General features: G+C 51.9%; 5 protein-coding genes across 5 annotated transcripts; 2 read left to right on the forward strand and 3 right to left on the reverse strand.

The window, feature by feature from the left end:
• Positions 1-898: 898 nt before the first annotated feature.
• On the forward strand, positions 899-2,160 carry GCG54_00001411 (uncharacterized protein; the record flags this gene model as incomplete). Its single annotated transcript, XM_045401527.1, has 2 exons — positions 899-1,809; positions 1,860-2,160. The coding sequence occupies 2 exons, from the start codon at positions 899-901 to the stop codon at positions 2,158-2,160; spliced, it is 1,212 nt and encodes a 403-aa protein (XP_045258529.1).
• Positions 2,161-2,570: 410 nt separating this feature from the next.
• On the reverse strand, positions 2,571-3,842 carry GCG54_00001412 (uncharacterized protein; the record flags this gene model as incomplete). The annotated part of the gene is made up of 2 exons (XM_045401528.1): positions 2,571-2,959; positions 3,014-3,842. The coding sequence occupies 2 exons, from the start codon at positions 3,840-3,842 to the stop codon at positions 2,571-2,573; spliced, it is 1,218 nt and encodes a 405-aa protein (XP_045258530.1).
• A 1,240-nt stretch (positions 3,843-5,082) lies between these two features.
• GCG54_00001413 (Nitrogen assimilation transcription factor nirA) lies at positions 5,083-8,715 on the reverse strand (the record flags this gene model as incomplete). The annotated part of the gene is made up of 7 exons (XM_045401529.1): positions 5,083-5,629; positions 5,722-6,060; positions 6,108-6,421; positions 6,468-7,045; positions 7,094-7,166; positions 7,229-7,375; positions 7,948-8,715. The coding sequence occupies 7 exons, from the start codon at positions 8,713-8,715 to the stop codon at positions 5,083-5,085; spliced, it is 2,766 nt and encodes a 921-aa protein (XP_045258531.1).
• A 286-nt stretch (positions 8,716-9,001) lies between these two features.
• Positions 9,002-10,752, reverse strand: GCG54_00001414 (Glucokinase; the record flags this gene model as incomplete). Its single annotated transcript, XM_045401530.1, has 2 exons — positions 9,002-10,554; positions 10,623-10,752. 2 exons carry the CDS (start codon positions 10,750-10,752, stop codon positions 9,002-9,004), a joined length of 1,683 nt encoding a protein of 560 aa, XP_045258532.1.
• A 571-nt stretch (positions 10,753-11,323) lies between these two features.
• GCG54_00001415 (uncharacterized protein) lies at positions 11,324-13,304 on the forward strand (the record flags this gene model as incomplete). The annotated part of the gene is made up of 5 exons (XM_045401531.1): positions 11,324-11,405; positions 11,482-11,935; positions 11,985-12,387; positions 12,442-13,009; positions 13,060-13,304. 5 exons carry the CDS (start codon positions 11,324-11,326, stop codon positions 13,302-13,304), a joined length of 1,752 nt encoding a protein of 583 aa, XP_045258533.1.
• Positions 13,305-13,355: the final 51 nt, after the last annotated feature.

A 13,355-nucleotide genomic window follows, 5' to 3' on the forward strand; every position in this document is an offset into this window, starting at 1 on the left:
CATTCAGCAGAGCAGCATTACGCAAATTGGTGTCCTTGGGTACGTAGTAGATCACCTAGAATCTGACGTCGGGTTTTCGTTCAGTTGTGATGGAGAAAGACAATGACACGATTGAAGGTGACTAAAGAACAACAATCTGTTGCTAATCAAGCCAACATTCCCCCGAGAAATTCTGTTTAAATTCCAGCTATTCCATGTTATCATCAACTCACTCGGAAAAGATGGTGATAACGATACTTGGGCTATATGATGGACGTTGCGACTTCAGAGCTCAAGTTCAGAGCTACAGCTTCAGAGTAACACTTTGTGAGCTGCAATTGACGATCGAGTTTCATTCATCGAGGACAGCACTCTCATTCCATTGGGTGCGAAGCTGTGCTTTCATAGGCAGGCATTAGAGAACAAACACTCACGAACAGTCAAACTTTCCACACACCGGGCCATTGCCCGGGGCCGGCTCCGGTGTTAAATGAAGTTCAGGAGGGCCGAACGGGATCGGCAGTGGGACCTTACCCCGGCCCACCTCCTAAACCTTGCCTTCAGCTGACACACCCCTTAAATTTCGGATGCGATAGACTTTCACGGCCTAGTAGGGAAACAATCAAAATTCCCATGGTTTTCTTCAACTGAGATGCGAAAACCATCCGGTACTCTGCTTCACCATGGAAATTGTCTGCCGACCGAACAGGGCGGGAAAAGTCCCGGGCGGGGCGTTTACGACATCTCCATCATTTCTCATTTTTTCGAGAAACAGCGTGGAATCAGATGCCCGAAAGGGATTGAGGATAGATAAAGGTCTTTCTTCGTCTTCCATTTTGGTAATGAGCGACTTTACCACCATAAGTCGTTCAGAGCGACGACCGTTGAACCCCACAGTTCACCCCTGTCATCCGGCAATATGAGGTTCAACATTCACTTCACTTTCCTTTCTTGGGCTCTCGCCCTGGCCTCGCTGGCGAGTGCATGCGTCACTCGCGATGTCAACGCTCAGAAAGCCTTCGCCCACCCAGGTCTCCTTCACACCGCCAAAGACTTCGAACGCATCAATGGCTTCCTGAAAGCCAACCGCGCGCCATGGACAACCGGCTGGGACAAGCTCGCCGTACGCGCCGTCGCCGGTTACACCCCTCGACCGGTGGAGACGCTCTGCCGCGGCTCCGGTAGCGACTGCACGGAGAACTATTCTCTCCTCTTCCGCGATGCGGCTGCCGCTTACGCCAATGCCGTCCACTGGAAGATCAGCGGCAACGAGACTCACGCGGAAGCTGCCGGTCGCATTCTTGACGCCTGGAGCAGCACTTTGCTTCGTATCTGGGGCTCCTCGGACAAGTTCCTCGCCAGCGGCATCTACGGTTACCAACTCGCCAACGCGGGAGAGCTTCTCCGCGACTGGAGCGGATGGAAGGGGTTGGATGCGCTGTCCAGCATGTTGACCAGCGTCTTCTACCCGATGAACCACGACTTCTTTGTCAGACACAACGACGCCGCGATCGATCACTACTGGGCGAACTGGGACTTGGCCAACATGTGTACCATGCAAGCCATCGGAATTCTCTCGGACAATGCCACCATGTACAATGAAGCCGTCGACTACTTCAAGAATGGGGCTGGCAACGGCCAGATCGAGAACGCTATCTGGAAGATTCACGAGGAAGCAGGCTCCAAGAAGCCCTTGGGTCAGGGACAGGAGGCCGGCAGAGACCAGGGGCACGCTCTGCTCGACTTTGCGTTCCTTGGCGTCTTTGCCCAGCAGTCGTACAACCAGGGAGATGACTTATTCGGATACCTCGACAACAGGATTCTTGCAGGGTAGGTTCTCACGTTTGGATTGAAGTGGACGCTGGCTAACACGAACCTAGTGCGGAGTACGTGGCCAAGTACAACCTCGGATACGATGTCCCTTTTGCAAATTTCACAAACAGCCACGGGACGGCTACGGTCATTAGTGAAGCCGGCCGCGGCGGTCTTCGACCCATCTGGGAGCTCATCTACGCCCATTACGACTCAATCAAGGGCTTGAACGCCTCGTGGAGCGGACAGATGCGCGACCTCGTCAACGAGGATGCCGGTGGTGCTGAGGGTGGCGGTGGTGACTATGGCCCGAACAGCGGTGGTTACGATCAACTTGGATTCGGAACTCTCCTTTACAGACGCGAGTAGGGATGAACATTCATCTTGTGGCACACGAGTTGGCTGTGGACGGCTTATTTTCCATTCACTCATTCACATCACCTTTCTTTACCTTATTCCACGTCTCATAGTTGGGTTATCAGGAGTGCACGCCTGATCCCATTCGTACATATTCAATCAACAAACCTTGCAAGGATGTTTGATACAACCGGACAGTGTTGTCTTCAGCAAACATGAAAAAATCTGCTGAGAATAAGCCACGTGATGATGATTAGTGAAAGTCTCATGTATGTATGACTTTCCAACCAGGAACCCGTGATTTCTATATCGATGGAGTTATTAGCTCTATGAAATACGAATGGAGGAAGAAGCATATTTTTCTTGGACAAGGTGCCAACAGCTATGCAGTTCTTGTGTCAATTGTATATCTTGGATCTTTTTCAGTAAGCCCAGATGAGGCCGCCCCAGCTCGGATGATCAACTTTGCTCAAAGGCCCTTCAGGTCCTGCAGTCTGTTTCGCCTTCGTTGTCCATGGGGCCTTCAGTCCTCTCTTCACCACGTACTGGTAATAGACAATGTCCCACATTGGGTTGTCCGCTGTGACGCCCCGCTTCTCCTGTGAGATGGCAGCCCAAGGGCCACCAACAAGAACCGCCTCGCAGCGGAACCACTTTGGGTCGTAATCGACCGTCTCATTCAAGTTGAACTTTGCCGTGTACTCGGCCCCTTTGAGGATCAGGTTGTCACCTTGACTGTACAAGTCGGATCCTTGACTTTGCGCAACTCGGGCAGCCGTGGCGGCCCAACCAATGCCTGTCATGGTGTGGCCTGTGGCACGTCAGTCATTCGAATAGTCCTGATCAAGACTTTCGGGGTACTAACTCTGATCACGACCGGACTCGGATGATTGTCCGGTCTTTGGGTCAAACATGGAGTACAAGCCCGCGCAAGGGTTGTTCAGGTACTCGTTGATGGCATAATTATAGAGCGTAACGTCGTCCAGGTACACTGCGAAGCTAAGTAAAGCCTTGATGCTCGCCATCCCGTAGTTAGCCTGTCCAATAGCTACAGACTGCCGCGAGAAGAGCCAGTACAACTGGATGCTGAAACCCGAGCCGCCTTGCCACTTGGCCCCGGCCTCGGTCCAGTTGCCTTCCCAGCGCATGATCTCCGCCGCATTCACGAAAAGGTCGCCCTCTAAACCGACCAGCAGAGATCGATCCGTACCAATGATGTCGACAAGCGTAGAACCCCAGCTGTCTAGGATCGTGGTGCTGCGGTTCCAGTGCGCCTCGTCGCGCGTGATGTACCACATCAGCGCGTTCTGCCATGCCGCACGAGAGTCCGAGGTGAAGCTGCTGTGGTTGCTGATGCTTCCACGCGAGAGCACCGCCTTGGGTCCCTTCATCTGATAGGCGGCCTGGCTGTAGCTGTCGTTGCTGAATACATCAAAGGTGGACTTCCATGGATCTTTGCCTTCAAGTACACCATTCCGCATACGCTCGAGGTCTTCATGGGTATGCCAGATTCCAGGGTGCACAAAATCGCTGGGGCGGCTCTTGAGAAACTTGGAGATGTCGCCCGCGGGTAACGGAGTGAGCGGGTAGACTGGCCCGAATGCTCCTGGTATGTCGGCCACTGTTGCGAGGCATGACGGGGTCAGGAGGCCCGCCAGAGACAAGGTGAGGAAAGATGTCAACTTTGGTTTCATGGTGTTAGCTTTGCATACACCCTAGATGTTGTGTGGTGTGGTTACCTTCATCCCCGTCGATACGATGCAACGATGAGGGTAAGATCAAATTTGTGAGTGGTGGAACATTAGAGGGCGAATTACAGTGGCAAGTTGGTTCGTAACATATCAAGATATTGCCCGGCCATGAGGTGCAACATAAGGCTACAAAGTAGTTGCTCGGATCAGCTCGGCCAGTTGAAGCATGGTCGGGACCGGGACAGGTAGCGGGCCGGAAGAAATGCGTGATGCCGATTTCAGCAGTCGTGGTGTGTAGGATCGGCATCAACGCCGAGAAAGGGGAGAGATCAAATCGCGGGGAAGTTTGCGGAGAAGCTTGTTCATCTTTCAGTGATCAGAGGCGACTGCAACAGTAGAGGGGTTGCAACACCAGCGCCAATTCTAGACGAAATGACGGGGAACCGCTGTAATTTTAGGCGGGACATCTCCCGGGAAATAGTGACCCAAAAGCCCACTGAGCTCAGAGATCTGAGTAACGGAAACCTAAATAGTGGCTTTTACTTCTCGCACCCCGCGATGCATTGCGCATCGTCCGTGAACCCACGGAAAGTGGATTGGTTAATGAAGACGAAAATGGCAAAGGGGGTATGGAAAACAAAAAGCCAGACACAGATTTGGCGTGCACAGCGGAATGGAACGATGACTCATGACGTGGTCGTGTGGGGCCAGCCAGCGAACCATACATAGACATACTAAGCGCTTGTCGGGGCATGAACCACTCGGTTGTGTAGTGTAGTGGTTATCACTCCGGATTTTGATCGTATCAAAACTTCCGGCAACCCCGGTTCGAACCCGGGCTCGACCTCGCTTTTTGACGTTTGATTTGATATTCAATGAAGGTGCGGTTTTGTCATTGCTATTTTTGAGATTCTGATACTCATGCCCGGCCCTCTGACGCATAGGCGACTAAAGGACGGATGTAAAGCCTCTGGAGTTAATGGTCAGCCAGCATTACAACAAGTAGATAGGCAACACCCCAACATAGCAGTACGGAGTCTCCCCGTCATCTGAGGTAAACATTGGTTTTGCTCTCCCAACACAATCCGAACGTCTCCAACTTTGAAAAAGCTTGGGATACCTATTGCGATCAACCTGGACTTCTGGTTGGGCTTTCATAACAAATCTGACCACCCTACAGTAAAAGGGTTTTACACTACAAACGGAAACAAATACCTGGAACTCGAGCCACGCCCGGAGTTCATCACTGTGCTGTCTCCTCCACATTTAACGACCCGTAACTCTCAACAAGATTTGTCAGAATATGATCATCCACTTCCTCCTGCTTCTTGACAATGCTGACGGGCCAGTTACTGCGCACAGCCTGCACCATATCGTGCTTCTCCATCTCTTGCTCGTCGTCAAACGTCATCGAATTTCTCAAAAGGGCCACCTCTTGTGGGCGCATCCGTCCTCTGATAACTCGAAACAGCGCTTCAGCCAAGTAGTGATTGCGACGCTGGTTCTGCAGCCCTTTCGCGACTAGGATGAGCGTAGACCGGAGGATTTCGATTTGATGCTCAGACTTCTCTTCCAATATCGCGTTGATGCAGTCGTATCCCGTGAGCATGAGAGGTATCACAAGAAACAGGTCCATAGCTTCGTAGCCGTGCCGGAGATAGTAGAGGCGGATTAAGGTTTGGAGATATTTCTTCGCGTCGGCAACGACTTTTTGCAATGTCGCGTCGCTGGCTTTACTGGCGGCAAGTAAGGGTTCGTAGATCATAAGTAGCAAATGGTAGTAGTATATGCTGTGATACAGTTATCAGAAGGTCCGTTTGTTCCTTGCATAGATGACGATGAGTGGCAAAGCAGAAGCGATGCCTCCGGGCTGGGCACTTACTGCAGTTGAAAGTGGCCTGGAAGTGCTATCATCATGGGCGTAAGTGGCTCCGGCAAGTCACTGTACCACCTTCTCAATCTCTCATGGAGTCTATTGGCTTGATCGAGACTAATGACTCCATTTGGAGAAAATGCTGCGTCGCAATACTCGTTCATGATGACTCTGAACTTGGCCCTCGTTCGAAAGATGTGACCAAATTGAGTTGGTTGAAGGTCTGAAACCAGTGGGTATTGAAGCCAGATTTCGCCATACCAGTCGCCCTCTCTTGTCGGGTCAGGCAATGGCCAGTCCGGAGGCTCTTTGACTAAAGGCGGTATCATGAAGGAAAATGCAACCAGCCTGTAACAATTAGATGCTATGACGTAACCTTGGGTTAGTGCACTTACGTTTCCCAGTTGTAGAGAGCCCAGGCGGTGTAAGCCCAGCCTTTCCGTTTCGAGTCATTATTTCCACATGAGCTTTTAGAAAAGAGACGCAGCTTGAGTGCCAATTTGACGCCGTGGATTCTGTACGGCTGACCAATCTCATCTAGACCGCACAGGTTGTGGAAAACGCTGAATAGGATGCCAGCTTGTATGGTAGTGACCCGCGGCTCGGAGGCCTGCAGTTCCCAGAGACGTTTGGCTTCTGCGAGGAAGCGGTATCCAAGCGTATTGGGGTTCCAATACTCGACGCGATTTGAAAACTGTGGATAGCAGACCTGTGCCCAGTTAGTTGCATCGACTGCGAGGGCATAATTAACATACACAGGCATAGGCAAGGGTTATGTTGACAAGTAGTGAAGAGCAAAAGTCTTGCTTTTGTGCCACCAAGTCTTCGAGGAACAGGTCTTTCTGAAAAGCCGCAGAAAATTGATATTCGCATCTGAACAAGGCGCGGAGGAGGTCTTGCATCAGTGAATCGTCATCGCATACATTAGTCCACCATGATACCTTGGCGTCGGACAAGCGGGGCTCGACGACTTGTGCTGCATGAAACGGTCTGGTGTAGACACTTTGGAGTTCCTGCGACCCACTGGCGATGGCATGCGAAGGTCTCCCTTGCCCATGTGCAGAGTACAGTGATGCCGCTTCGTATATGAACGAATTCAAATAAGGATTGTTTTGGATGTAAATCTCAGGCATCTCGGAACGGTAGGGGAAGTCATATCGTAGCCGCGTTTCGGGGGTAATAGCCATCTGAAGTAACAGATCTCCAGCCTCGACATGGTTCACGATAGTCGTGGCGTCGGCCCCGGATCTGATCCTTTGGAAAACGTCCTGGGCAGCCTCTTCAGGTAAGTTCTTCAGTAGCGCCAAAACTTGCTCGTGGATCGTCGCTCGGCCTTGCACTTCGTTGTGTTTCCGACTATTGGCCTGCTGTCGAGACTCACCAGGTCGCGTGGTGTATTCGCAGGAGCTGCGGCGGTAAAGGCACACACTGCACGTTGGCCTCTCTCCAGTACACTATAGGTTATGTGAGCATTCCGCCGTACTTCCCGGCTGCGTATAATTCAGAGACAACGTACCTTTGACTTGCGCTTACGGCATGCGTTGCAGGCAGCTTGCACAGGCCGAGACCTTTTCCTCGGGAGATTTTCGAGTTTTGCTGGTTCAGCAGGACTATCTTGCGCCGGCAGCAGCGGGCGCAAAGGCTGCATATTCTTCTTCAGCGGCTGCACACGTTGTTGTTCATTCATGCCGCCAAACCAACTGTTGCTGGGCTTGAAGTATATTCCGTGGACACTGTCATGGCGCGAGGAAATAGTGCGCAGCCTGGGCGCGTAGCCACGTGACTGTTGGAAGAGGATTGGTTTGCGGCGTCGGAGCTTGCCCCGTAAAGACCAAAACAAACATGAGTGACTGCAGCATGATGATGTCAGCCGTTGGTAATACTGACTCTCATTCTCATATGATAAACATCGCATTGCGGCAAAGACCAACCCAACAAGAGTGACGGATAAGAGGTGAAACTCACAGGATGATATTCACTGATGCATGATTGTCACTATGGAAGCCGCATTTTCACCCGTAATTCAGAGACCCTCTCTGCTCTCATATGAAGCTAACCCCCTAATAGTCGTAGCGCTGTATGCAGGCCCAGCGCGACGATCAGACCCCCAAATAAGAGAACTGTTTGCCGAGGGCCCACTGCAACTGTCCTCCCGTTGTTGCAATTGAACCCCTGTGGCCAATCGTTACCAGGTTTGTACGGCTTCTCGTTTTCACCATCCCCATCTTCACCAACCCCAGAAACCTGCCCAGAACCACATCCTGAGCCTGAGTCTGAGCCAGAGCCAGAGTTAGAGTCAGATCCCCCCGGTGATTGAGCACCAGGACCAGATTCGCAATCGCCCGTCGGCGGAACTGCGTTGGAGCCGGCAAGCTCGACGTTGGGTCCGGGATTTGGGATCATCACGTCTGCGTTGTCGACGGTTCTGCATCCATTGCCGACATTGGCGCGAAAGATGTCTGGTTGGGCGCGAAAGTTGTTGCCGCTACCGCCATTTCCAATTTTGATGACAGCACAATTCATGTACATCTCTCTGTTGCCAAGATTGTTGAACCATGACCAGGCCAAGATGGCTTGATCGGATGAGGGAGTATCGTCAGGCAGGGTGAATAAAATCCGGTAGCCATCCCCGGCAGGGCAGCCACCAATAATGCTTCGGAGGACTTTGAAGGTGTTACCGCCATCCACAGACATAGACACCTGGCATGAACCGCCGTTGTGGGTGGTATGGCCTGAAAGAGTGATCGTGTGGTCCTCGCCAGCGTTCCAAGTAGCGACGGGATCTGCTTCTGAGGTGCCCAGCACGCTCAAGTGGCCCTTACAAGGGTAATCGGATCCGCTCGATGATAGAGGACTTGTGTAGCTGTAGTCAACATTTCCTTCGGCGGTGTTTGGGTTGATCTTGGCTTTCAAGGGTGATGGATCAGACATCATCATGTGCGCCGAAGTGAGGTGTGCGAATGTCGAGATGACCACAACAGCCGCCCAGGATCGGAAACGCATGACTGGTCAATTTCATAAGTTGTAACAGTCGATGGTGGTTTTATTGGCATTGATGTTACTGTCTTTTTGTGTTGCATTGCGAAAAATTGAGGGTGGAAGCCTTGGAGAGCGGATCATGTTCACGGTTCACTAAGTAGTTTAAATAGTCAAGGTTTAGCAACTGCGTGAAGCAGTGAATCATCTTTCAGAATGTGAGCCGTGGAAGCGGCGTCATTTCAAGTGAATGTTTCTATCACCAAGCACCTACAATTGATTAGTTATTTTTATTCACCGAGTCCCCAAATGATCATGTCCTTGCAGCCCATGCGATTAATGCAGCGCCAACGCCACTGCCATCTCTTGCCATGCCGATCTTGATACGCTTCTCGCCTTCACCGCCAATCTCAGGTACTTCCCGCAAAGCTTCTCTGATGTTTTCCTCGAAGTTTGGGAAATGCTCAATTAGAGAACCATCGACGCCAATATCAATGGCGCCTTCTTCCGCATCGTGTGAGACCGCACCTGCTTCATGCTCTGACTCCCGGTACGTCGGTGATGAATCTTTGGCTGGAAACCTGATATGAACTTTGATGCGTAACCACTTGGCCAGCACCTTCCAAGCACTTCTCATGCCGTAGAACAAAGGGGCCAGAATATGAATGCCCATGCCCCACGGTGCTGCGGTTGATTTGACCGTCGCCTTCGAGACGAGCCTTCCGGACTGCAGCGCAACGCCCGCGATGGCAACCGATGACAGTCTCGCGGCGCGAAGTCCAATTGCCTCGGAGAGGATCCTGATAGCTTGTGCATCTGACGTCGATACATTTGTGGCGCAGAGTATTGTCGAGATCTGCTCACGTGCAATTTCCAAGCTCTCGGTTGAGTCCTTCACAACTGAAGATAGCAGCGAGCTGTCGATGCTGTCGGCAACATGAACAGCAGACTCGGTTGCTAATTCCATGTCGAAGGCATCTTTTTGTGAACTGAGAAGGTGGACCAGTATCCGCCTCAGCAGCTCGCCGAGATACATGCCAGAGATGCGCTTCTCAAAGTGTTGATCATCTGGGTTGACTGATTCCTGGTCAAGCTCTCGGTCGAATCTTGTTGTCGGGAGCACTTCCAGCCTGTTGTCGAATCCACCCCACTCCGTATTCAGAGCCATCATTGCGTCAGGTCCGTACTTCGAGGTTCCTTGGCGAGAATGGAGCTTCGTAATCCGAGAGATGCGTTCCATGTACGCGCCATTTGTCCCTGTTCCAAAGATGGCGCCGACGACGGTACTTGACCTCCCCGGAGATGTATAAGCACGCGCTGCCAATGTTCCGACAGTGTCGTTTGCAAGCGCAGTTACCAGTAATGGAAGTTCTTGCTCGTCGAGTGCTTCCTGGAGCATGGCACAGGGATCACGCCCAACTGCATCGGGTATGTCGAAAGACTTTGTCCAGTACAACAACTCGCCTTTGTTGAGTGCGTGCTGGTCGAAGGTGAAGCTGAAAGTAAATCCCAGACTCTTGGAATGTGAGCGTCTCAGCTCATCCGTGAGGCCACCGTCCTTCACGAGAATTTCCCAACTCTCGAGGTCCGATGCATGATGCTTCTCCATAAAAGCTTTGGTTTGCAGCGCTATGAATCCGAACAGATCCTTATATGTTGGCGCCAGCATGAGATGACGCGGGATAGTCACCTTTGACTGGGTGAGAGAGTAAGTTGAGTCTCCATGCAGCTCGACTGAGCATACTCTCAAGTTGGTCCCTCCTAAGTCGATGGCCAAGCAGACGCCTTTTTCAGAGCCGTTTGGTAACTTGGTGACATACGATGGAATCTGACACATTGATGTGCCGTCCTTCTGAAGGCCCTCATCTGATTCGTGTTAGTTGATGTTGCTCGAGTAATGACCAGTCCTGGCCGTGGATGGTTGAAGTACTTACTAAGCTGCTTCAAGAAGTGGGTAGTTGCACGGCGAACATCCTCAGCAGGGAACTCGAATTCTTTGGCAATCTTTTGAGCCTCATATATCAGATCCGACCTCCGGACCTCCTCGAGGCTGTTGGAAGACATTGGAGCTCCAACACCCACCAAAAGATGTTCGATAACGAGTATGTCGGGACTGAAGCCAGGTTCATGGGTACCGCATCCCAACATTCAGCAGACTACCCGATCAAGTATGTAACTAGGAACGCCAAAACCTGGCAGCTCGCCAGATAATCAGTAACTCACATGCAGATTCGGAATCCCGTCTTTCCCGTCATAACCATCTTGTTGAACATGGCCGTCGGGTGGCTCAAGGATCACGAACCGGTAAACCCGGACCGGGTGGAACCGGTGGATCGGTCAAATTTCCCCCTCACTTCCCTCCAATGACAACTGCGCCGCCTATCTGGGGCCCAGTCCAGGCTCGCTGAACATCGCTAGCGTCCAGCTTCTTCATAAAGTCCGGCCACCCCGGCTCAACCGGCGAACCAGAGTCTCAACCCCCGATCCCACATCACCTGTTTCACCGGTCCTCCGCTGAAAACAGCAAGACATTTGATAGCAACCGGGCAGAGCACTCTGCAAACACCGGAAGCTTTGAGCACGCAAAGTGGATCTGTTTCGAGAAACGTTCCGAAAAGCTTGTCAGTTGTTAAGCATGTCGCTGCAACACGCGAGAGATGGAGCTTCGGTGGATGGGCCTGATGATGCGGGCCCGTCCAAGGCCCGGAAGGCATGCGGTAAGCCCACCGGTGTGCGTCTGATGCGTGGCTGTGGAGGCTGACCACTGCCCGCGCAGTCAATTGCAGAAGACAGAAAATGAAATGCAGACTCGACAACGGGTCGACGTGTCGAAGATGTCTACGCGCCGGTGTTCCATGCGTGTTTGTACCCAGAGCCAATGTATGTGTTCTCGTTCCCGGTCTTTTCTGATCATTTCTGACGCGGCATTTGCTCAGTCCGCGTCCCATCGTGAGAGCCTGTCATTGGCTTCAATTCTCCACAGTAATGAGCAAAGTTCTTCTTTCAATAAATCTGTACTGTTGAGATTGAAGCGTCTTGAGGAACACTGCGGGCTGTCTGGTCTTGGCAGTCTTGAAGAGGTCGAGTCGCCAGCTTCGCCAAATTTGCCAGATGTTGAGCTCGAAAGTCCCGGGGATGCGGGGCTCAGCGCTCTATGGAATGCTGTTGCTGTCCTTCGAAGGACATGCCCCTCCAAAGTCAGCTCCAACATATGGGAGAAACATATGATCAAGAGGCTCTGGCTTTCGTGAGTCCGTCTTTCTTAAGGTAAAGCATGTCTGGCTGATGTGATGTAGATTCCATGAGAGCATGCCCGGGCTGCACTTTCTTCCGAGCAAACAGACATTCTCATCACCCAGGCCACTCATGCTGGCATCAATGCTTTACTGTTCAAGCATACGGGGTTCGCCAGATGTTGCCGTGCTAGCACCCGAATACTTCACCGTTTTGTGCAGCGCCATCTCACAACTCTGCATTCCTGATAGCGAGATCGGCCAACCACCAGACGACCCCGCATCAGCGGAGGAATGGGCTTTTCAGACTGTTCTTGGTATCATACTGGCCGGTCTCCTTCGGGAAGCCGTAGTCAAGGAGACGGGCCTCTGGATCTCAGTGGCCTATCGATTGATACTGGAACACTGCCCCTCTAACGTCGACGAGAGATCCCGTGAATGGCGACGTCTGTTCTCTGGTCTGCAGGTACGAGTCTTGCATCATCGGAAGTATGCTTTATCCCTGTTAATCTGATGCTAGATCGTGGATCTCGAGCACGCCTCGATCCACCTCTCGTGCCCTGTAATCCCCATCGAGGCGCCGCTACCTCGGCTCAAGATCGCCATGCAAGATCAGCTGTACCGGCTATCTAGGATGATGCATACCGGATTGACGCACTTCACTGGGCGGGGCTTACCGACTATCTGGTCTTGCTTTGCGGGCGAGCCTAGCGCAACGCCTGATGCGACTGTCTCGTTCAGCGGTGTCGATGGGGCAGTGATCCGCGATTGGGCACGTCAGCTGGATGACTGGCTTGTGGAGTTCAGCGATAGGGAATTCGAGTCGGAGCATGAGAAGAAGCTCGTGTTCAGACAGTACATCCTCCATCGTCTGCTGGTGTTGTCCATCTATCACCCTGCGAGGGGGTGCAACTTGTTTTCCAACACGACACCGAAAGAACAACATGAGCTTCTGGTCTCGGCACGAGCGGCCGTGAAGCTACAAATTCTTGATTCGGCTATTTGGTCTAATTGGGACTTAGTAATGATCACTTGGGCATGCCTTATCGTGCTCCAGGGTGTGGATGGGGGTGTAGGAGAACCCGATGGTAAGTTTTCTGCAGCCTCATTGAATCTTCAACTAAAGGTTGCGACGCAGATCTGGAAAACGTTGGGGTTCATCTACAGAAGTTGAAAGAAATTCACGAGCCAAAACCAAGTCTCAGAGGCATCTTAGCCACGAGGCTTGAAGAAAAGCTTCAAGGGCTGCACACCCCTGCTTCGGGTGACGCAGAGATGTTCGAGCAGGAAATACAGAACCTGGACAACTCTTGGTACATCTTCGATCAAGCAAGTCTGCAGGCAGGTTACGAATTATGGTCATACGAAAACCAGGGAGGCTAGCTTTCACTTTTGGAACATCCAATATCTTATTCATTCTAGACGTGATGTTTG

The sequence above is a fragment of the Colletotrichum gloeosporioides genome (assembly GCF_011800055.1).
Source record: "Colletotrichum gloeosporioides strain Lc1 chromosome Unknown consensus_85, whole genome shotgun sequence".
NCBI classification, from domain to species: Eukaryota; Fungi; Ascomycota; class Sordariomycetes; order Glomerellales; family Glomerellaceae; genus Colletotrichum; species Colletotrichum gloeosporioides.